Source organism: Hibiscus syriacus, unplaced genomic scaffold (genome assembly GCF_006381635.1).
Source record: "Hibiscus syriacus cultivar Baekdansim isolate YM2019G1 unplaced genomic scaffold, ASM638163v2 tig00111582_pilon, whole genome shotgun sequence".
Taxonomy (NCBI): domain Eukaryota; kingdom Viridiplantae; phylum Streptophyta; class Magnoliopsida; order Malvales; family Malvaceae; genus Hibiscus; species Hibiscus syriacus.
Window position 1 is genome coordinate 11,584,371 of NW_024063126.1, and position 23,666 is coordinate 11,608,036.

General features: G+C 36.8%; 3 protein-coding genes across 3 annotated transcripts; 1 reads left to right on the top strand and 2 right to left on the bottom strand.

Moving 5' to 3' along the window:
• The first annotated feature begins 1,889 nt into the window (after positions 1-1,889).
• On the top strand, positions 1,890-3,117 carry LOC120165164 (acyl-CoA--sterol O-acyltransferase 1-like). Its single transcript, XM_039174746.1, has one exon. It carries the CDS (start codon positions 1,959-1,961, stop codon positions 3,018-3,020), a length of 1,062 nt encoding a protein of 353 aa, XP_039030677.1. The 5' UTR covers positions 1,890-1,958; the 3' UTR covers positions 3,021-3,117.
• Positions 3,118-4,416: 1,299 nt separating this feature from the next.
• Positions 4,417-5,383, bottom strand: LOC120165529 (protein transport protein SEC31 homolog B-like). The gene is made up of 3 exons (XM_039175041.1): positions 5,204-5,383; positions 4,585-4,823; positions 4,417-4,507 (listed from the first exon to the last, which is right to left on the bottom strand). Exons 1-3 carry the CDS (start codon positions 5,352-5,354, stop codon positions 4,418-4,420), a joined length of 480 nt encoding a protein of 159 aa, XP_039030972.1. The 5' UTR covers positions 5,355-5,383; the 3' UTR covers position 4,417.
• Positions 5,344-23,037, bottom strand: LOC120165528 (protein transport protein SEC31 homolog B-like). The gene is made up of 20 exons (XM_039175039.1): positions 22,318-23,037; positions 21,384-21,438; positions 21,141-21,263; positions 20,695-20,791; positions 20,573-20,609; positions 20,361-20,466; positions 20,222-20,279; positions 10,440-10,537; positions 10,201-10,320; positions 10,035-10,077; positions 8,468-8,577; positions 8,234-8,361; positions 7,595-8,135; positions 7,339-7,431; positions 7,073-7,258; positions 6,779-6,992; positions 6,390-6,472; positions 6,115-6,285; positions 5,580-5,705; positions 5,344-5,486 (listed from the first exon to the last, which is right to left on the bottom strand). Exons 1-20 carry the CDS (start codon positions 22,668-22,670, stop codon positions 5,421-5,423), a joined length of 2,808 nt encoding a protein of 935 aa, XP_039030970.1. The 5' UTR covers positions 22,671-23,037; the 3' UTR covers positions 5,344-5,420.
• Positions 23,038-23,666: the final 629 nt, after the last annotated feature.

Here is a 23,666-nt window from a genome sequence, read left to right on the forward strand (position 1 = left end):
ATTAATTGTTACAAAAACGATAATTGTGCTTGTTTTTCCAACATTAGGATCCTTGTGCTCGTTTTAAAAGTACTAAAATACACTTTGTGCTATATTACAAGGACATATACAGTATTTCTATCGGTATTTGTTACTATGAAATTTGCTAACATGATTCATGTGGTAGTTAGATTTACTTGAAATTTATGCAATTATCTAACTTAGTATAAGTATATGACACTGTTGATGTCATTAGGAGGTAAAAGAGCGACCAATGAAGAGGAAAAGTCTATCCTTTCTTTCGATCTTGATCGAGAAATTATATAATAGATTTTATTGTTAATATCAGACATAGAACTATGATAGTTATTCGTAAACTGACATGATAGATAGACTCGATTGATATAGTCACTTGTTAGTTGACTAAAACTTTGACAAATAATGTTAGACTTGTCAGAGGTCTATTAAAAGATCACGGCTTCTTAAGAAGTACGAGATTTCGAAAATTTTTATGTCTGAAGATATTCTTTAAGATATCAACTGTGAAGATATTGTTCGAATATCTTAATATATGAAAATGGTACAACAAGGCTGATGATTGCTCCCTTCTGTTATTGCAACACATGCAAGCATATATGTCAAGTAAATCTTGATAGTATCAGCAGGTAAAACTAGGACCAAACCCAGAAACAAAATCAGGATTGAACATTAAAGGTTTAAAAACTTGATTTTAAAAATATATAGATTTATTAAAGGTTTAAACTTAAATTTAGAGATAAAATATAATTTATCTAATATTTCTAAACTATCATCAGATAAAAAAAAAGATATTCATGGATTATATTTTTCATGTATAAATGGTAAATAGGTAAAATTAGTCAGATAATGATTTAAAAATATTATTTTTCTCATATAAGGTGTTACAGTAATAATTTTTTCATCTAAGATAAATACTACAATGTTCCGTAGAAGAAGCCCAGAAGACATTACGACTTTCGAGAGATGCCCATAGGACACGACATTTTCTCTAAGTTTCATGCATGCCCATGAAATTATGTCTTTCCAAAAATACTGAAAACATCATGTCTTTTGAACGTCTTTCAAAAGTCATTGTGTTTTTTTGGTGTTTTCTATGGAGCATAGTAACATTCACCTTAAAATAAGAAAATAATCCCCTAACATCTTAAGAAAATCATTTTTTTCTAAAGCATTATCTCATGAAATTTTTTATCCTAAATGTACATTAAAATTATTAGAAATAAATAAATAACAATGAGATAGAGTTGGATGAGACAATAATGAATGTATCAAACATTCATTCATGGATGTGATAATGATCTTTCAAATTAGTTGGCAGCGATAAAATATCTTAAATTGGCTGCTAAGAACCGGTGGCTTTCTCCTCAAAATTATACAAAGAATTGATTTTCCAAAGAGAAATTTCTACTTAACCTGAAGCTTATTGTGTATAGAGATGGGCATGGGTCGGGTTTTTGGTCCACCCGACTCGAGAATAAGTAATCCTTCACCCGAGATCCGACCCGACCCGACCAAAACAAGATTTCACCCGACGAATCCGACCCGATATATAACTTAAAAATCCAACCCGAAATAATAAAAAATATTATTTTTATTCAATAAAAATAATGACTTAATTGAAAAGAATAATATATAGATGGGTATTATTGTAATTAATTATAAATATATAAGGTAAAATTATATATTTTTTTCAAGTCAGGTCGGATAAAGTATTTCTCACCCTAAACTTGAACCCGCTTCAACCCAAACCTAAATTTTTTTTAAAATCGGATCGGTCAGCGGGTTCGGGTTCATGGCCATCAAATTGTGTATATGTTTTGATTTGGACGTCACCAAAATCTAACAAAATAAACAATTCAACTCTCTTTCTCTTTCATATATATATTTTCTCACAATCCAAACAAGAAGCAATCGATTGATGCAACACATACAGAGGAGAGATGCTGGGCGAGGAAATCAACAGCTTCTTCAAGGTATGGTTAACTGTTCTAACATCTCTCTGTTATTGCCATGCCATTGGCAAAATTGTTCCCAAAGGTACCAAAAGACTCACTTTTCTCCTCCCTCTTGTCTGCCTTTTTCTCTTCCTCCCTCTTAAAATAAATTCGCCCCATCTCGGCGGTCTCACCGCCTTCTTCATCGTTTGGCTCGGCAATTTCAAGCTCTTGTTATTTGCCTTCGACCGTGGTCCTTTAAACACCCATCTTTCTCTCCCACTCTTTGTTACCCTAGCTTGTTTACCAGTTAAGATCCAACAAAACCCATCATCGAAACCACAATTAAACAAAGGAATCTCTTCGTCTTCTAATGTTAATTATGCTGTAAAGGGTCTGCTTCTCGGGATTATATTGTGTGCCTATGACTACGTTGAGTTCATGCATCCTGTTTTTATCAAGCTACTTTACTCTTTGCATATATATTTCTTTCTGGAAATCGTTTTGGCCATCGGAGCAGTCGTGGTTCGATCGTTTTCCGGGCTAGAGCTCGAGCCGCAGTTCAATAACCCGTTCCTTTCTACCTCATTGCAAGACTTTTGGGGCAAAAGATGGAACTTGATGGTGACCAGTATCTTACGCCCGACCGTATACGAACCCACCCTAAGATTTTGGTCCTCCGTGATCGGGAGAAAATGGGCTCCTTTGCCGTCTGTGTTTTCGACGTTTGTTGTGTCGGGTGTAATGCACGAGCTGATGTTTTACTATCTGGGGCGCGTGAGTCCCACCGGGGAGGTGACGTGGTTTTTCCTGATCCATGGGTTTTGTTTAACGGTGGAGATCGGTTTGAAGAAGGCATTCAGAGAGTGGTGGCAGCCTCCGTGGGTGGTAACCGGACCGTTGACGATTGGGTTCGTGTTGGGCACGGGATTTTGGTTGTTCATTCCACAGTTCACGCGGTCCAAGGTGGATGCTAGATCGTTTGAAGAGTACGCTGAACTGGGCGCGTTGTTGAAAAGCTGTAGTGAAAGAGTGCTTAGGGTTTTTGGGCAAAGTAAACGCTTGTGATCTTTCAGGTTGATGTGGTTGGACGGATCTGATTGGGGAACTGTTCTGATTTTGTTATTTAATAATTTAAGAAAGAAAAGTCAAAATAGTGGTATTGGACCGACCGCATTTTCCAGTTTATAATGGTAAGTAAACAACACATATCTTCATCAATTGCATAAGACTAAGTATGCTTTTTGGCATATCTTTCCAACTATATATTTTGGCATATCTTTCCCGTATTGATGATCAAGGGTATTTGGCTCAAAATTTTTAACTACCTCAATCTTAATTTTGAAAATTAAAATTTGATAAGATAATTAATATATAGATAAATAATTATTATAATAAAAGTTAAAATTTACTTATAAAATGTAATTTTTTAAAAAAATTTACATAAATTTAATATCGTTATATAAATCAAAATAGATGATTAAAATCGACTCATTATTTTTTTAAGAATATCTTTTTATTTATCACTATTAATTTTAGTCGTAGACAAATTTAGTCAGATAATGTGATAAAAAAAATTATCATGTAAAGTAGGACGAAAATTATTTTATAATCTAATGTTATTGTTACAATACACATCTGAAGAAGTCCGAACGACTTTACGTCTTTGGCAAGATCATAGCAGACTTCCAAACATACATCCAGCTAGGAAAAAGACGCTATATCATCTACACATCTTTCTGAAGTCATTGTGTCCTCCGAAGATCCTAGAACATATACTGTAAAAATCATGCTACCTGGTTCAACAATTATTTTCTTCACTTTATCTAATCAAAATTTGCCCCAATAAATCTCTACAAAACCCAATTTATTTATTTTTTAAAATAACCCTATATAATCAAATCAAAACCTATAAAAAATTTTGACCGTTCTTATTCACGTCATAGGTTCAAGTCGCATGATTTGTAAGTTAAAGGCGTATGATAGTAGTTTACTCCTATCAAGCGCGAGTTATATTATATATTTTAAATTAGATTTTAGATCAACTAAAGAGGAGAATGAATTTTATCATTTTAGATAAAATTTGAGAAATTTCTGTATTTACCGTCAATTTTCAGAATTTGAACATTGCACTTTATAAAAACTGAAAATGTTAATAAATTGGTTATATTAAATTAAACTGATACTTTTCTAATTACTAATATAAAATGCCAACTCTACTTTCTGGAGGGAAAACAATCAAACATAATGTCCTGAAATGTACTTCAAGTAACCTGCTTTTCTTTCAAAAGGAGTATTAATGTGAAACAACAAAAGTCAATTACCTATCACTACCAGTTTTATGTAATGAGGGACCAAAAAAACCAATATATATCATGCAGTTTGTTTGTCTAAGTCTTCCATTGCCCCAAAAGTATTCGAGCAAAAATGAAGACAACGTCGGAGTTCTTTTCCTTTCTTATCACTTACCTTACATTCTGCCTCGTCTTAATCATCCGTTTCAGGGTTGCAAGCCAAAAGTTGCATTCATCCCACTCGTTAGTAGTAAGAAGAACCTGTTCCAGAAACAAAGGTAAAAACAACATTGCAGCATGACTTGCAGGCAAAACATTATTATATACAACGCCTGTACCTGGATTTGTAGTGCTGTACCGAAATCGTTATTGTCCAATGACTGGCAGAGCTGAATAAGCTTATCAGAAGCATTTTTTGAAATGTCTCCACTGTTGAGCTTGGCAAATAAGGAACCCATTTTCTTTGAATTGTCTTCTATTTCACGCCTCTTAGCTGGGTTTGCACGTGATCCTCCCAGTGCTTGAGAGGTCTCGTTGAAAAGTCTAGTTAAGGTCGTGATTACAGGTTTCAGGTGGGCTGAAAACCAAACAAGTCATTGCAATATATAAAACATCTATATTTCTTCATCTATTAGTTTGCAGAAATGCATCAATAGATATTATTTTGGAAACAAGCACACATTTGATTGATCTTTATTTGGGAAATTATGATGTGATGAAGTATACCTTCAACCTCATTCACCTCAATCATCATTTTTAAAACAATGCATTTTGTTTTGCAAAAATTCTTGTAAACGGTGATGATGTAAAACCACTAATCAAATTTTCAGAAAGTAAACTGTCATTCTGGAATAATCCAAGAAAGTCGGACAAAGCATTGGGCCGGTGAGAACTACAAAATCCAATAAACAGACATGACATAGTAACATTATTTGAAGCCAAGAAACTAGCAATTACCAGGTACATTTGAAGTGTCAGCAGTCTGCACAGTTGGTGGGGGTGCAGCAGGTGCTGCAGCTGGTTGTATTGATGCCGATTGTGTAGGGTTGCCCGATTGCACTGGGGTCATCCCAGGCCTTTGAACGACGGATGTGTCAGTCACTGGCATAAATCCCCTTGGTGTTGGGGTGGGACCTACAAATTAGGGCATTTGGGGGCCAGGAACTGGTCCAATTTATGATGGGACAGGTGCAGGTGAACCAGTTACTTGGGGTACAGGATAAGTAGGGTTGGCACCACCCTGAAAGGCATGCAAAAATCATTTAGTATACCAGAAATAGATGAAAACTATGGCATTGAACATGAATTAGTTGGCAGCTATAGCTATACAGACAGGATATAAATGAGAACCCAAGGTTAGCTGCTGGTATTTATCTGCATTTCTTAGACCAGGAGGATTTGCAGGAACGAAGGGTTTAACAGCAGGCTGAGTGGTGCCAGGGGATGGAGTGAAATTTGCCTGGAAGGAAAAAAAATATTTAGTCAAGCATCAAATTATAAATGAAAATATCACGCATATAAGAAACTAAAAAGCTAGAAAAATGAGAAAGATTGTCCAATTTTCTCTCATCACTGCTGGGTTTTATGGATAGCAACAATAGAAGGTTGTTTGTACAGTAAAAAATGCTAAGTTAACAAAGATTAATTGCAAACCCAAAGATGCCCCGCCAAAACAACTTATAGCAATCTCTTGCTAGTAATAAGCTGACCATACTGTCATCATTAAGATATTACTTGAACCAAATTGTTCTAGGCGTTAAGATACCAAGACAGATTAACAGTAAAATCAGAAGAGAAATATTATTCCATCACTTAAATCTACCATCAAATAGACTGCTATGCACAGAAAGAAACCCATTACAGCATACCTGGGTAACATGAGGAGCTTGGGTTGGAACAAAAGTATTTACAGGCGCCAGTGGTTGAGGTTGATATGAGGGAGGTGGTGCATATCCTCCATACTGAGAGAAAGAACGCTGATAATTTTCATCATAAGCACTACTGCGTATACCTGGCTGAATTTGTGATGTAGCCGACTCCTAATCAATTACAAAAAGTAACAAAAAATAGTCATTCACAACATCACAACAATTATCAAGGACCATTCAATAGACACATAAAATAGAAGTCAAAGACAAAGCACCGGATATATCTGTGGTGTAGGTTCAAAGACCGATTCACTTGCTAGATGAGAGCTATCAAAAACCATAGATTTAGTTTCTTTCTCTGCAAAATAAACAAATAAATAATAAATAAATAAGTACATCCTGAACAAGAACATATTGCGAAGCAGAAAACATAGCTCAGACTTGAGTAACCTAAATTTCATGTTAGTCTTCGTAAATATTGTATGCGAGAAAACCAGCTGTAAAATACCCAAGAAACTGGCCAGAAAAAGTTCTCAGAGCATCACAGATTTAGAACTCCTAAATCCTTATTACATGAGCTGAGAACCATTTTCTACCAAATTAAAAAACCCATACGTAACAGCACTACAGCCAGCATAATATGTCCCAACTCCCAAGAACATACCAGGTTCTGTTGAAAGTGCAATACGATCTTTTAAGATCACAAGCTCAGGTGACAGTTCATCAGACTCCAAAAGTTTCAAGTACTCCATTGTTGTTGTTAGAAGCCCTTGACTAGCCAAAATTTCAGCATATTTCTCAACAAGTTTGCACAGAGATGAACTATATCGCTTCTGGCCAGTTGCCAAAGCAAGGACAATGGTCTTTTCCATCAAATTCTAGAAAACAAATATCTATTGTTGGATTTCTGGCCAGACAGCTTACGCTTGAAATGTGTTTCGACGAATTGCCAACTTACCTGGAGAAGATCAACATAAGATTTCCCATCATGTTCAGTTGTCAGGCACCTTGACCAAATCTCCACTGTTTTATCAATATTTCCGGCACATATATAACAAAGAGTTGCTTCCAGAGTATTACCAGAAGCAATTAGTTTGGAAGCAAGCGTATCACAAAGTATAGTCCATTCCTCTCTTTGGGCAAACTGCTCATCAAATATGACAAGTCCATAAATAATTTGCTGCTAGAGCACTATAAATCTAAAATTAGTTCCAAAATATGTACTGTACAGAGGAGTGCAAGTGTTTCTTTCCATAGTTTCAAAGGCCTCCCGTTGACAAAACTCATGAGATCATTGTTCAGCATTACAGAGACAACCTAAAGATAAAGAGCATAATTAACACATAATTTCACTCAACAAACCAATCAGTAAATCTTGCAACCAATGAGAAATGCAAACCACGAAACTAATTACTCTCTCAAATTCCTTTTCCAAGAAACTAATCATTTAGGGGTAAACAAATATAAGAGTTGAATTCACCTTCAGGTGTGGTGAATGACTCATCTTAAGAAACTGATCACGTGTGCTCTCCCACAAGGAAGCACCGCCAACATGTGCAATAACTAATGCATCAGCCATCTTATTTGCTGCAATGCATTGTGCAACCGCTCCCTTATAGTCACCCACCACCAAGGCACATTGAACAGCATCATCAAATGATGGATCTGAACTTCCCTCCAGCCCATATGATTCCTGAGGTGTTAGATCTGTGCTAGGAAATGTGCTCCCAACATGAAAATTATTTTCAGAAGTTGTAACTGGTGTATCAGCTTTAGGACTAGGAAGATTGTTGAAGAAATCCTCCCCATTATCAGCAGCAAATAGGGGAGCTTCTTTCTCATAGCCCACTTTTTCCTCAAGGGTAATATCATTTACACTCTGATGGAGGTCATCTTGTACAGTACCTTTTTCTTCTTCAGGTGCGCAAAAACCTAGATGCATGAGCAACTTTGTCCTAGCTGTTCCATCATCTTCAAACATCACCTTTAAGAAGCCCCATGTTTCAAGATCCTGATGAGATCTGCACAGAATTCCCAATGAATCGTGGAATAAGTAAAAGAAATTACTTGAAAAAAGACAAGAAAAAATAATTAAAATTTCTTAGTATGGATGACATACTCAGACTCTTGAGATTTCTTTTCACATAGAGCCCTTAGCAAAGACCTGTCTCCATTTTGGATCGCAGATTCAAAGTCCGATGAACGACTAACCAGACTTTCTTCGGAAGCTAAGTTGTGCAAGAAAACCTGAACAGAGTATACAGGACCATAAGATCCCAAAAAGAAAGAATTGGCTTTCATATTCCAATTATTACTGTTGTTATGTTTTAACAAAGCTTGCTGATATATTTACCTCTGATGATGGAGAAGTACCTATCCGAGGGCGAAATGAGACAACTTTTCCTCCAAACCCAAAAGATGCCCCAACGGAACGTTTGTACCATTTTGGAGCTCTCAAAGACACTGCATAAAGAGTCATTGAAATAATTAGAAAGACAATGTAAAATGGAAGTATATTTAACCTATAAGCAATACAGTAAAAACTAATTAAGCAGAGACCAGGGATTTAAAGTGCCTTCACAGTTGTGTTTATCGCGGTCTCAGACATAACTAATGGTATAACAGTCATTGCAGACATGAATTTTCTTTTCCAAATTCACACAGCTCATGTTAAAACATAACCATAGTAATCATATTTACAAAAAATCATTGAAGATGAGTTCGAGTGGTTAGTGACACATGGATTTTTATTTACATGAGAACACATTTTTTTATCATTATAGCAACATATTTTAATTATTAAAATCCTTTTTATTTATGAATTTTCTATTAACAGAGCAATATTCTCATTTCTCCTATATTTAACCATTTAAGTTTAATTAATTTTCATGCAATTTCACATTTCTTCAAGTTTAAAAAAGTTCTTCCTAATCAATTTTAATAAAACACTTACACAAAGTGAAAAATATTTCAATACATTATTAAAACTAATTGTTACACTAAATTATAATTATTATAAAAATTAATAAATTAAAAATAATAAAATTATCTATATCCGCATTTAAGTAAAAAAATCCACCCATGACCATACATTCTACAACCCACCCACCAACCCATGACCCAAACGGCCAGCTAAACTCACAACATTCCAAATACCAATTTATAGTTGCAGATGGCTTCTTTTTCGTCAAAAAATCCCTAACTTTTCCCTAAAATATTTGTTTAAATTTCCTTAAAGTTTTAACTAAATTGCTTCCTACCAAAATTATCCAAGGCATCACTGAGTTCCTCTTGCAATAATTTTGCCAAGATTTTGGACCAATTTTCTTTCCCTAAATCATCTGAATCTCACAACTAACAAGCACGAAGCTTGCTGCCCTTTATTTTTTTTTTATCAGTCTTTTTATCAAAATAGCTTTCTGTCATTTATTCAGAAAGAATTGAGAACTAATTGAACCTTTTTACGATCTGCTTTACTCGTTTTTTGTTTTGTTGATCTACTTTCCTCTGTTTTGTGCTTTGCTTCTCAAGATGGAAAGTTTTTAGTAAAAAATTGGGTAATAACAGAAATAATATACCGTTATTACCAGTATCCTCCATTACCCCACTATTTCACAGCCATTAACCACCCCCATTGATGTATTTTAGTTCAAGCTGCTATTTCGGGATTTACGGTGCCGGACAGTGGCCATACCACTACATAGCGGCCACTATACAACTATAGCACTATTATTTGAATCCCTAGGAGAGGCAGCCCACATCTGCCTCTATTGGCAGTCATCGATCCTATTTCTTTCTCCTAGACTGCCAATAGAACTGTCACATTATGACAAAAGTTGAACAATGGGTTGCTCCGTGGAACCAAATAGAAGAATGCCAAATCAACTCCAGCAATTGAATGGTTCTGTTAGATGAATTACCTGCACCAAAATCAATCTCCCCAACACCGTATCGGCTGCAACCCTGCAGAATAAAGGTGAGAAGTTAAACAGAACAAGTGCTAACCTAAACACACCAAACTGCCAAGAAATTTTTGTTTAACAAAAACATAGTATGATAGGAAAGATAATTTGGACAAGGTCACACCTCGATGTTATACATGCCAATTTTGCCATCAAAAGAAGATGCTGATATTACTCCAGGTATCTTTGGATACCAGTGCACATCAAAGTTCCAGTTGGTACCAGCAGGCAATTCACAGACAATCTATGCCCCAAAATAGAAAAATATCACAATTCAGAATGTAACCTTTTGATCAAAGGTTAAGGAACATACAGAACCAGAAGAAGCGAGGAAGCATATTAGTAATTAAGTCATTCCCCAACCTCTCCAGTAATCATATCCCAACAAATAGTTCGATTATCTTTGGCACATGTGACCAAATAACAGCTGTCAGAGGGACACCATGCCATTGCAATTACACCTGTAACAACACATGCAAGCAAATATTCTCATGAACTTAAAATAATAGAACTATCTTTTAGCTTGCAACATGTCACACCCCAATATAGGGGTCAACTTATAAGATTTTGAAATTATAGGCATTTTTAGAAAATTGCAGGAAATTCGGAGACTCAGCCCTGAATTTGCCCATTTATCCTAAGCAGTGAAAATTAAACTCCCCGTGAAACCCCAAAATCCTCCCAATGTTTAATACTTTTGCACTATCATCCCCCGAAACTTATTCTTCACCGACGAGCCCCAGCGTCGTCCAGTTGCCTCCTGCCAACGGTGGAGCACACCGCCACCTCCAGTTGCATGGCCACCGTCTCGCGCCCCTGTCTCCGACCCCTAAACACCCTGATCGATCGCCGTTCATAGCAAAACGGGGAGAGGACGCTCAAAGAAGCGTCTCCCTCGTCCGATCATAAATCAATGACCCACTCGTCGAGCCTCGCCGTCGTTCTTCGGGGAGAGCTCATTGAAAGTTTGTTGGAAACCTTAAGCTTTCATTCGAGTTTTGATGATTTCCGATCACACCGACGGTCTGTTCGCCTCACCGCCACCCTAGGAAGACTCCCCATCTTCGTGCGATAAAAACCGACTGGTGGGTGAGGTTGTCGTCGCCGTTTTCGCTGACCGTCGGCGTGGGTAAGCGTTTCGATCCTCTTCTTTTAATTCTGATGGATTATTTTGGCAGACTATGATGTTGTTGGAATCGATTTTGTCTAGTGCTTGAACAGGGTGTAATGAGCAGCTCGAAACTGCCCCCATCGCCGTCGCACGCGCCGCCACGCGCGTGGGGCTCTTCCGCCGGTTCAAGAAGTTTCTGGAACCGGTCCAGTCAGACCGAACCGGGTCTGTTTGACCCGACTGAGTCAACTCGTCCGACTCAACCCGTTAACTTTGACTGTTGACTTTGACCAAAAAGTCAACTTTTTCGAAAATGTCTCATTTTATGTTTTTCGACGTCCTGAGTCCGAAGTCCGTTTTGCTAAATTCGGACCCGATAAACTATTTTTCAGTGATTTACCTTTGATTCAATAGGGTTTCTCAATTAAGTTTAGTTTCTGACGTAAAATTGTTTGCTATGTATCCGAGGAATTATTGGACATTGAATTAAAATTCAAGGGCGATCGAATAGAGTTTAAATGGTCGATTGATATGGAACGAAAACCGAGGTAATACTCTACTACCTTTTGTATTCTTTTCGGAACTCATTTATAAATGGTAAATGCATGAATGGAAACGATTGGTCCATTAGGTGTATTTAACTATCATTGGACTCGGGCGTAAATTGGAATAAAGACAGAACATTGTGTAAGACTCTAACGGCTTGAAAAAGAAATTGGTAGACTGATCGAAAACAAATCTAAGTTCAATAATTTAATCAGTAAATCAATCAATCTCAGAACTTGTAAATTCTGATTAACCTCATTAAAGGTTAAATGCTAAAGGTACTTGGATGAGTGGTTATGAAAATACTTCGATTGGGTAAAAAATTTACGAAAATACCATATGGGGTAAAATTACGAAAATACTCTCAAGTTGCAAAAATGCTATGTATTGATCCTGATAGTGGAATTACCCCGAGAATATGCAATTCAACCCGATAAAATTTATGACGCACCGATTAACTCCTAATTTATCTAGAAAATATATTTTTATCAGTTTTAAACCTTAGAGAAAGCACAAGGCCAATAAGCCTTGATTCTTAATTAAACACTTAAAGCCTAAGTTATCAGAAGTAATGCCACCGACATAATTGAATGAAATGACGATAATTCCATTAAAGTGTAAAAAGGTCTATGGATGGCTATGATAATGGAGACGACCTGAGAACTCAAATCTTAATCCACTTGAACCTTGGAATCATCAATTTAAATTTCGGATCTATATTGGAATGCCCCTAAAATGTAAGATGACCCAAGGAACGTCTAAGCACTGTAATAACTAAATATCTCCAACTCTGAAATGAATAAATCAACCTCGAATATCAAATGACCTAGAATTTCTATTTTCTGAGATAACACCCAGAGACTGAATTATCGAAGGTACTTTAAACGTCTAAATTTCATGAAATGACTAAATTATATGACCAAGTTGAACGGAATGGAAAAACTATATGTATCCGAAATTCGGAAATGATTGAATTACTCTGGAAACTCCGAGGTGATTGGGATAGACTTAACTAACAAATGACCTAAGTACCTTCAAAGACCTATAATTAAATGAATGACTCAGGCAAGTCTGGAAACGTTGATGAACTCATATTTTGTACCGCCCTCAAGGGTTTTCAACCCCGAATCAAGCACGTCGACATTTATTGATATCGCTGCAATACAGAAAAGAAATAAATACCACTGGAATACCTATTCGTCTCTTCAAGAACTGATCAAGGATGATTTTGATATTGATCAGATCAACTGGTGCAGTCAGTAATAAGAAGTGAATAATAATAATGAAGTATCATAGTCCGAATGATTGACAAGTATAGCAGAGTTGCGATCGTTGGTTCAAATGGGACTCAAAATCCTGATAATTCAATACATAATCCTGAATACCCCTGATTGTTTGAGTAATGGAATCACTCTCAGTAAATCTGAATCTAGAATTATTCTGATATAAAGGTTCTTTAACACCTTTCAGAATGCAACTAAATAAAAAGGAGTCCGAAGGTATCAATTTTAATGGTCTAATAGATCTGTTAGTAATCGATCCCTTTCAATAGGACCTCGTTCCTTGAATCCGATCAAATTGCATAAGTTTCATGTTTTCATTCCTGATAACTATAGAGTGCCTCTGAAAAATAATTGGATCCTCTAGTGTGTTCCCCATGTATTACATGACTGTCTTATATGTTTTGAAATACGTTTCACTAAAATTATTGATTTACTAGAATATGAACCATGGCTACATGGTATGTGTTCTCTGATTACGGTTTTCACCGAAAAATATGATTGTTCCTGATTTATAGAATCATGGAATTTATTGGTTTATGAATTATGATTTTCTGTTTTCACTGGTTACTACTTGAACTGTTTTATTGGGACATTATCTAGGTAAGCTGAAGGTTCAGCTCTGATCAAGCTAGTAAATCCTTACGGAGTTGAGGTGACCCTTGGGTAGGCTCTTAGGTCTCGAGAAACTTTTTTGGGTAGGCTCTCAGGCCCCAAGGCACTCCTTTGGGTTAATCATGAGACTACATATGGTGCACGGGTGGAGGACAGTTATATGGTTTATTTCATTGTCACATTTACGAGATTTTACTGAATCACAATCCAAATATTACGATTTACTGTTAAAATTGATTTCTACTGGATTTTATGTGGGTAGAATTCTGGAGTATGGAGGTTTAACCCTGATCCAGCTGGTAAATCCTTACGGACCTAAGGTGATCCTTGAGTAGGCTCCGAGGCCTCGAGAAACTTTCTTGGGTAGGCTCTTGGGCCCCAAGGCATTTGATAACTTCCTAAAAATGCTACTTTTAAGGCATTTTTCACTTAAGTTATTTTTTGATAGGAAAAGTAGGTCTCATAAAAACCTCCTTCTTAGTAGTCCTTACCATGAGGTCAGAACCTACTAGGGGAAGGAGGAATAGAGAACCTTAATATATTGATAATGTAAAAATTACATAAAACTAAAACCACTCCTTTAAGATACATAAAACTTAAGCACACTCTTATAACGCCTTAATGAAAAACCTCCGAACCCAGTACTAAAAAAGTGACCCACTACCCAATCCCCTCCTTTGCAAGCAAATCTGCCTCGCAATTACAGCTTCTCGGAATCCACCTCACAATGACCTCATACTCAGAAACCGCATCCGCAATATCCTTGACAAAATTTAAAAGAAAAGGTGGAACTGACTCCTGATATTTCAACCACTCCACAGCTAACTTGCAATCAGATTCAATAATAAGCCTTCCCTTCAATACCCATTCTGATGACACAAAGATGTCTATTCCTCTTTTGATAGCTTTTAACTCTGCTAAAATGATAGGAGTAGGCCCTATTTTTTCTGAAAACGACATCAATTTAATCTGATTCCAATCTCTAAGAATGCCCCCAATTCCTGCTAACAACCCAACCCTACTAACTGCTCCATCCACGTTAAACTTAAAAAAATCGACTGGAGGAGGACTCCAGTAAACCACAGGCCTGTTCGAATCAAGAGAAGCTGAAATATTATCAGCCAATGAAGGATCACCAATTAGAGAGTCCACTTGAATAGAGGATAAAGGATACTTAGCTAGGAACCATTTCGCAAGCCTTAACCTGACTGTGAAAAACAATGAGGATGTGTCCAGCTTGCCTCTTTCAAAAACAATTTCGTTTCTCATCTTCCAAATCGACCATAAAACAGCCCCCGGAATAAACTTCCACATATTAGAAAATGGCCTAAGAACAGACCATGAAATTAGAATTGAAGAAGGATCAGTAGGTAAGGCTAACTTGATACCCCAGTAGGCTATGATTTTGTTCCATAGTACCCAGGAAAACTGGCAGGAAATAAACAGATGCTGAACTGATTCCTCTGCTTGATTGCAAAAGGGGCATTGAGAGTCCTCCCCTAAGGGAACCCCCATTTTCTTCAATTCCCCTCTAACCGCTACTTTATTAAGTGATACTTGCCAAAGGAAAACCTCTACTCTAGGAGGAACCAGACCTTGCCAAACACATTTGTTCCACCTAAAGTTATCCTCATCCACTGAGTAGAAAGATTTCGTGCAAGCTTTAACGGAATACAAACCCTCACCCGCACCAACCCAAAGCATACAATCCTCCAAAGATTCATTTAATTTGATAACATTGAGCTTGTCCAATAGATCAACCAGCTGAGCCACTTCCCAATCGCATAGATTCCTCCTAGTCTTAATATTCCACTCCCAACCATTCAAATCAAAACTACCAAATTCAGCAACCTTACCCCCTTGATTTGTTGACAGAGCAAAAATCCTAGGGAAAAGAACTTTCAATGGAAAATCCCCCAACCATGTATCATTCCAAAAGAAAATCGAATTGCCATTCCCAACTTGTAACCTCGCATGAGATCTAATGCATCCTCCAAAGAAATCATCCTTCATGTAGCTATTCACAATACCTCTCCAAATCCAAGAGTCCTTGTGGGAGGAGACTTTATTGACATCCATAGAAAGACAACTAACACTATGTTTAGAACATAAGAACTTTTTTCACAGAGATTCTTTTTCGTTGGCAAACTTCCACACCCACTTTCCCAATAGTGCTCTATTAATAAGATTCAAATCAACAACTCCTAGACCACCTCCACACTTCGGTTTACAAATCTTAATCCAACTCACCCAATGCATTTTCTTCTTTTCTTCTCCTCCACCCCATAAAAAATTCGCCATCAAAGAGTTTAATTTTTGACAGATTTTAGCTGGAATCTTGAAAATAGAGAGATAAAAGATAGGTAAAGAGGATAAAACCGACTTAATAAGCACCAATCTACCGGCCATAGACAAAGAAGAAGCTTTTCATCCCGCCAATTTCTTATCAAAGTTAGCTAGGACTGGCTCCCACAGTTTCTCACAGTTTCTTTTAGCCCCTAACGGAAGGCCTAAATAAACTGTCGGAAAGGAACCAATAGAGCAGCCAATGCCCATAGCCCAATTTCTCAGTGTGTCCCCCCCCCCCCACATTAATACCATACAATTTACTCTTAACTAAATTAAGATGAAGCCCCGTCATAAAACTAAAAATCATCAACACTCGTCTAACGTTTTTAATTTGAGTGATGGAGGCTCGACAAAAAATAATTAAGTCATCCGCAAACTGAAGATGGGTCAAATTGAAACTGTTTTGCACATTTCCAAAAGAAAACCCTTGAAATAATCCTAATTCCACAGCTTTATTTAACATCATATGAAGGAGTTCACCAACCACATTAAACAAAAGAAGAGAAAGACTACATCCTTGTCGCAAACCTTTAGCAATATGAAACTCTTTTGTAGGAGACCAATTCAGTAGAATAGATATAGAAGCTGTAGAAATACACTGATTTATCCAAGAACACCACCTTTCTCCGAAGCCCATCTCCTTCATAAACCTTAACAGAATCTACCAATCCACGGTGTCATAAGCTCTGCTAAAATCCACTTTGAAAACAACCCCCTACAGCCCTTGTTTCCTCCAATAATCGATGCCTTCATTTGCTAAACAGGCACAATCCAACAATTGCCTCCCCGGAATAAACGCGAACTGTGTAGGGCTAACAATATCTTTAACACAAGAAGAAAGTCTTTTCGAAAGAACCTTAGAGAGAATCTTATACAAGCTGCCCACTAGACTAATAGGTCTATAATCTTCAATACTCTCAGGATTACCTTTCTTTGGAATCAAGGTAATAAAAGCATGATTCACCCCATGAACCCACTTCTTTCCATTGTAAAAATCTGAAAAAAACTCCATAATCTTCACCTTTAACAAATTCCAATACTTCTTGTAAAAACCCATTGTGAAACCATCCGGCCCTGGAGCTTTTGCACTATCAGAAGATGAAATTGCTTGCCACACTTCTTGCTCTGTAAACACCTCTTCTAGAGAATCACTTTGAACTTGAGACAACTGTTTAAAATCAAAATTCAAGCCCTCAACTTCCAGTGTAGTTTTTTCATTATATGCATTCTTGAAAAACTTAAACACACTGTCTTTTATCTTTTCTGGATCCGAAATAACTTTGCCTTTAAAATTGATAGAATGAATAGTGTTGAATCTATTCCTTTTCAATGCACTAAGATGAAAAAACCTTGTATTCCTGTCGCCATCTTTAATCCATCTGTTTCTAGATTTTTGAAACCAAATTCTCTCCTCGATCCTTAACAGTCTCCATAATTCCTTTTTAGACTCAATCAATTGTGCCCAATCCCCTGCAGACTGCTTTCCACCTTGACACTTTAAATCCAGACTGTTAATTTTAATTTCCAGCAACGAAATTGACTCTGACAGCCCTAAATGTCCACTTAAGTTATTGTTTAAAAGCTCATTCTAGGCATTTTAGGATCATGTAGTTGCATATAGTTGCATTTGTAGTGGTAGTGTTATTTTATTTCTTAATGGTGCTGCTTAAGGGAAATGTGCAGTTTGTTTGTGGTGTGCAGGGAATAGCAAGAAAAAGAATTCTTTGGGAAAGCAATGTCGCGGCATCACACGTTGCTAAAGCAGAATGAAATGCCTCGACATTTCTGGCGCAGAAAAAGACAAAAAAGATATTTCTGCACAAGGACAGCTGGCACTAGACAGCTGTCTCTGCACGTGAAGACTGTTGTAACCGCCTTCCAGAGATGCCAGAGGACCACTGCCACTTGGAGGATAAGATTCACGCTCAACATGTGATTCTAGGGGTATGAGGGGTATTTTGCACCCAACAATATCATCATTACCACTAGATATTTTTATTATATATGACACCTCATGGGAGAGAGGATTCACACACACACATATTGTAGCAAAAATCAGATTTTTATTTTCTTTTTCCTTTCTTCTTCCTTGGGATATTCCTCCATTGATAAAGATCCAAGGAGTGGCAAGCTAGGCGCCGAAAGGAGCTAGCGAGCTAGGCGGTTCACGGTGGTCGAGAGGAGACCTCCGGTGGCGCGTCGAAGGCTTCTTCTCAACTTCCCTTTTTGCTGCTATTTTATATTTATTTGTGGGTTGTTGGAACAAATATTTTCATGACTTTGTGTTTGGATATTTTGAACCTCACCATGAACTAACTTATTTGGTGGTGGTTGATTTAATGGTTGTTTGAGCTTTATTTTTAATGGTGTATTTAAGTTTATTTTGGTTCTTTATTTACTTTGCTTATGAATGCTTCACCATCTATGCTTGTAAGAGGCATGAAAATGTCCATCTCGTAGATGAAGGTTAGGTATTCGAAAGAATCCTAGACTAAAAATACATGTAAGTATTCAAAAGAAACGCAAGATAAGATCCTCATAAGCAATGGGTTATAGTATTTTCAAGGGGCTTTGAACAGGCCTAGGAATATTATAACTTAATCCCTTAGATCTCGGAAGAGGCTAGGATAGGATTTCAACGACTAAAAAGGGTGTCTTTATCAATAGGGTAGGCTGGCCAACATCGTTGAGTGAGAGCAGATGCCTTGGCATCCTATTCTGTTAGGTTCTTTTGAATATTTTAGGAAAGCCCTGTCGAGTAAGTAAAGACCAGGTAGCTTAAATATACTTGATAAATAAGTTTAGCATCCTTAGATCAATCCCTACCATTCATTCTCTTGGAAGCTTGTCACGTGAGGATTATTTTCTTTTCATTCTATTTTCTTTTCATTTACTGTTTTTACCATTTTTCATTGCTTTGACATTTCACCATACTCAACATTAAACATCCATCATTGCCATTACATTTCCATTTGCTACACCATCAGACCATCACTCCATATCCACCAGCATACACATTTACATTGCCGTGACATTTGTATATATCAAGACTAACTATACTTAGATAGAATAGTGCAATGCTTTGGTTAGACTTTTGTAATTTCACCCAATCCCTGTGGAGACGATACTCACTAATCATTATATTACTTGAACGATTGTGTATACTTGCACATTATTTGCGTATAATTTATAGTACTCACAACACGCGAACAGCATTCCCTTAGCGTGGCTCCCTTTGTTGTGTGTTTAAGGTAAGCCTTTATGGGTGCAGTTCAAGGGAACTACATAACGGTGCTCGGTTGGAGGGTTCTAATATGGTTTTAAAAATATGTTTTAAACTGTCATTGTTTTAGAAAGATATGTACCCTTTTTACTGATTTTTGGTGAGAACACACTAGACACCCTATTATGATCTCCTGACTCTAGTCCTCCAAATGTTTACTCTGAACTTGAAGCTTTCTGGTGGAACCTCAGCTTATTACAAAAGTCTGTAGACGGCTGAGTCAATGAGGAAAACTTATGATGCTCCTTTTATATGCATGTTTTTCAGCATCATCTGGTAGTTTTTTATTACTGAGCTTCCCAAAGCTCACTCTTTTACTCCCATTTCAGGTTAAAAGAATCAAATCAGTGCAGCTATCAACATCAATAAAATGAGTTCCACCGACGTTGCTTGCAGAGTACGGTGCATGTGATTAGCGGGCATGTAGGTTGTATTTTGTTTAATATACGAGTCTGAAATCTGTTTTATCTCTGAAAATTTGTAAATTTTACTTTTGTATTTATAGATTATTTTATAATTTTATGCGTTTTAACAAAAATTTTAATTTTCTGGGATTTTTACGGTGGATCCACCAGTATCGGTCTGTGGGTGTTACACAACAATAAAAGCCCGACAAAATAATGAATCAAACTTCTACATGAACGGGGAGATGAATAGTTGTCAGAAAAATTAACAGAAAATGACCTACACCATGAAACGCTGAGAGTTCTAACATTAACTGGCCTCATAGATACCATTTTGACCAGGGGGTACCAAATCAATTTCAAAGATCTATTTTCACTCTAATTTTAGGAAGCTAGTTATTTACATCTTATATTCTCATATTATATGGTGTAGTATCAGGTTAAGCTTAAAGAGCATACAATTCTCCAATCAAGTGCAGAAACAAACACCCCAATGTAAAGATGGCAAATATCAACAAGTTCTAAAAATGTTGCATCAACTTCTAAAGCATTGGTACCTTTTGTGTGCCCCGCAAACTCCTTCACTGGTGACATTATATTCCGCATATCCCAAAGCTGTTAGCAAAAAATACCAGAAATTAACAAATTCCAAGCAAATAGAATCCACATTCGAAGCAACATAAAAAAGATGATTACCCTTAAAGTTGGTGAATCAACTTCATCTGAAGCAACAATAAGTTGAGTGGCAATATCAGGATGCCACTGCAAAACAGAACATCGCCTTCTAACTGAATCTGCAAAACTATTGTTTAAAAAAAGGATTAGGTCAAAGATGCGGTGGGTCAGGATGGAAATAAAATGCAGAAACAAGAAGAAAACTTTCACTAGGTAGATAACATGAACTTTACCTTATCACTGGTTTTTGCTTCTTCAAGTCCCAAACAACTGGACAATTATAAATATATACATTACCTACCCAACTAAACTTAAATGACAAAACAATAAGTCTAGAGCCCATTAATTTCCTCACCAGTTGTTCCATTATAAGAAGTTGAGGCCAGAATATGTTGGACTTTACTATTCCAAGACAGAAATGAGATTTCACCTTGAATAGCAGAACCACTACCCTGCATGATAACAATAAAAAACTATGTCAGATACCTCCATAGTCCATACATATATATCCTTTTGCTTTCTCATCAATGAGAGAGGGGGTTGACTTCTAAGCTAACCAATTGCATACTTTGAACATGAACAGAAATAAGAACGGGTACAGTGAAGACATGGCAATTACGAAGAATGAAAATGCATTTAGTTGAACAACAATGGTGTGAACTATGAAATGTGTTGATCTTAATTCTATACACAGCTCAGAATCAACAGACAATAATCATGCAGTACTTAACCATGGTGAGCGCTGAAGAGATAGATGAAAGAGCTTTACAATTCAACAAGTTATAAATGATTTTCCCAGACCTTAAGAGGAGGAAAATGAGACGGTTGTGAAGGTGCTGACAAATCCCAGATGCATATTTCACCATCATTGGCCCCAGACGCTAGCAAGTTTGGAGTAATGGCATTGAACTCAAGACCACGAACCTAAAGTATAAGGATGATAAAAGAAGAAATATACCATGAAATCTTCAAATGCTAGATGAAAAATATCATATATGTCAAAATAGTAGAGGTTTTATTATCCAGAAAAAGAAGGAAACTCACAGGCCCTTTGTGTCTTGAAAGATGTCCAACAAGAGCTTGTTCACTTGACATAGAGCTGAGGAAATTGTCATGTTTAAACCAAATTATAATCTTCTTGTTTCAAATTGGTTACACAGCAATAAATACTAATATTTGGCAAAAAAATTGTGAAAGTAACCAATTCCAATCATCTAGAAAAAATGACTATAAATGACAAGCTAGAAGAATTAAATCTTCTCTGAGAAAGGTCCAAATTAAGAATAGTGTTATCCATAAATATTTCCAAAAATGATGTTCTTTTTATTTTGATTCTTAATCTAATAAAATACAGCATGATCAAAATTAAGCAAAAGAAGTGTTTGTGCTCATTTAGAAATGATCCAACCATAAACTAACACAAAACAAACAGTGCTCATAAGCTGCTATACAAATTATGCATGCAGCTTGCTAAAGCAATGGCAAGATTAGGCACAAGGAATTACTTATCCAACTTATTCCTGATTGCACAACAAAGCAAATTCATTACAATTTACAAAAAGGAATTCAGTTTTAATAAGTAATCTAGGTCACAAATCATGGGAACATTATTACAATACGATGTCATACAAAAGCTAGCTTCGAAGCAAACAATCCGAAAAGTTTGAATAACCACTTGTTTAAATCATAAAAAGCACCAACTTAACACAAGATGTGAAAAGTTGAAAGAAGTCTGTATAAAAATGCGTAAATGAGCATTATATAAGAGCAGTAGAATCCCAAGTAGATGGAAAGCGGCCACAATTTTCCCATCCAAACAAACATCGCACTTAAAACCTGCAACAGAGCCAATTTAACTTTATCTATTACACTATTCTGTCACTACATGTCCAATTTAATAGAAAATTAAAGTGAAGTAGATTAAATCAACCGTTATGTACAATATGTCGATTGATTATGGAAAGAAAAAAAACAATACCGAATCAGGTTTAAGGGGTTCCAAAGATCGATATTGCCATCAACGAGGCCACCAGCAATTAGCCCGAGTGAAAACTCATCGGAGCCAAATCCGTTCTTTCCCCAAGCGACGCGGTTAAATCGCTCAGATGTGGGGCACTCGCCTACCAAAGGAAGGTCGCGATCGTCACTCTGGAAATCAAGCTTGAAGATCTCGAGATTCGCCGATGAGCTAAAGGACAGATCCACCGCCCCAGCCATCGTCCCGGCCGCCATGTAAGGAGCGTCCGGCGCTAGTGCCACTTGTGCCGATCTATTCACCCCTTTTATACACGCCATTTTATTAGAAGCCAACTCCACGGCAATCATTATCATCCTAAAATGCCTACAGTGAATAATAAACAAAGACCGATAACAATTATCTGCCCATATGCTGATTTCGGATTCAAATGGTGAGGATTCGAAGGATTAGGGTTTGATCTAATTTTGGGAATTCAAAAAGAGGGCGAAACACAGTGGAGTGAGATTCTTTTTTTAAAAAAAGATTTTCTGGATTTGGACTGATTGCGATCGATGGAGGAGAGTGGTAAACTGGTAATTTTATGAAAATTATTTGTGCTGCAGCTGGTAGTGGTGGCGGTTTCGAGCTCGAGCGATCCCTTCTGTTAATTCATGTTCTCTGTTTGGTAATTTAATAAATGTTACACCTTACAAAGGCGCGCTTGGGGGAAGAAAACAGGAATGTAGGATGGAATTGTGAGAATGTACAAAATTTATGGTGATTTAGTGAAGATGAAGGGTTGGTAGGGTCATGCCTCCCTAACGGTAAAATGACATATTTAATCCCTTAAAAAATTTCAAGTTTTAAAAGTAAAATCATATCCTTTTTTGAATTAAAACGAAGGAAATTAGAGAACTAGATTAGCTAGTACTGGTTTAACAATAAAGGGGGCATCAATGCCTCTATGAAGTAATGATTGTGTGTAGTACGATGGAAGATCATGATGAAGTATCTCAAACTAGGAGGAAGAAATGTATTTGACCAAAAAAATCAACTGGACGATTAACTTCTCGTGGGACTCAGATGATGTCAAATACCCATCCTCATCGTTCCATCATTGAGATGTCACAAACTAGAGCCGAAAGTCTTGAGTGAGCATTAGTATCTTTGAGAGCTGATATGAGTCGAGAGCAATCCGATGGAACCTACACCATTTCAAAACCATATTGCCAGCCAAGACGTATAGCCTAGAGTTATGCTTGGAGGACATCCGGAGAACCAATGGCTCTTCCGAATCCATAAATCCAATCCAGGATCTAATACTGTCAGCTAAATGCAGCAAAGAGTATGTTTCAAGAAGTGTCAGCTTT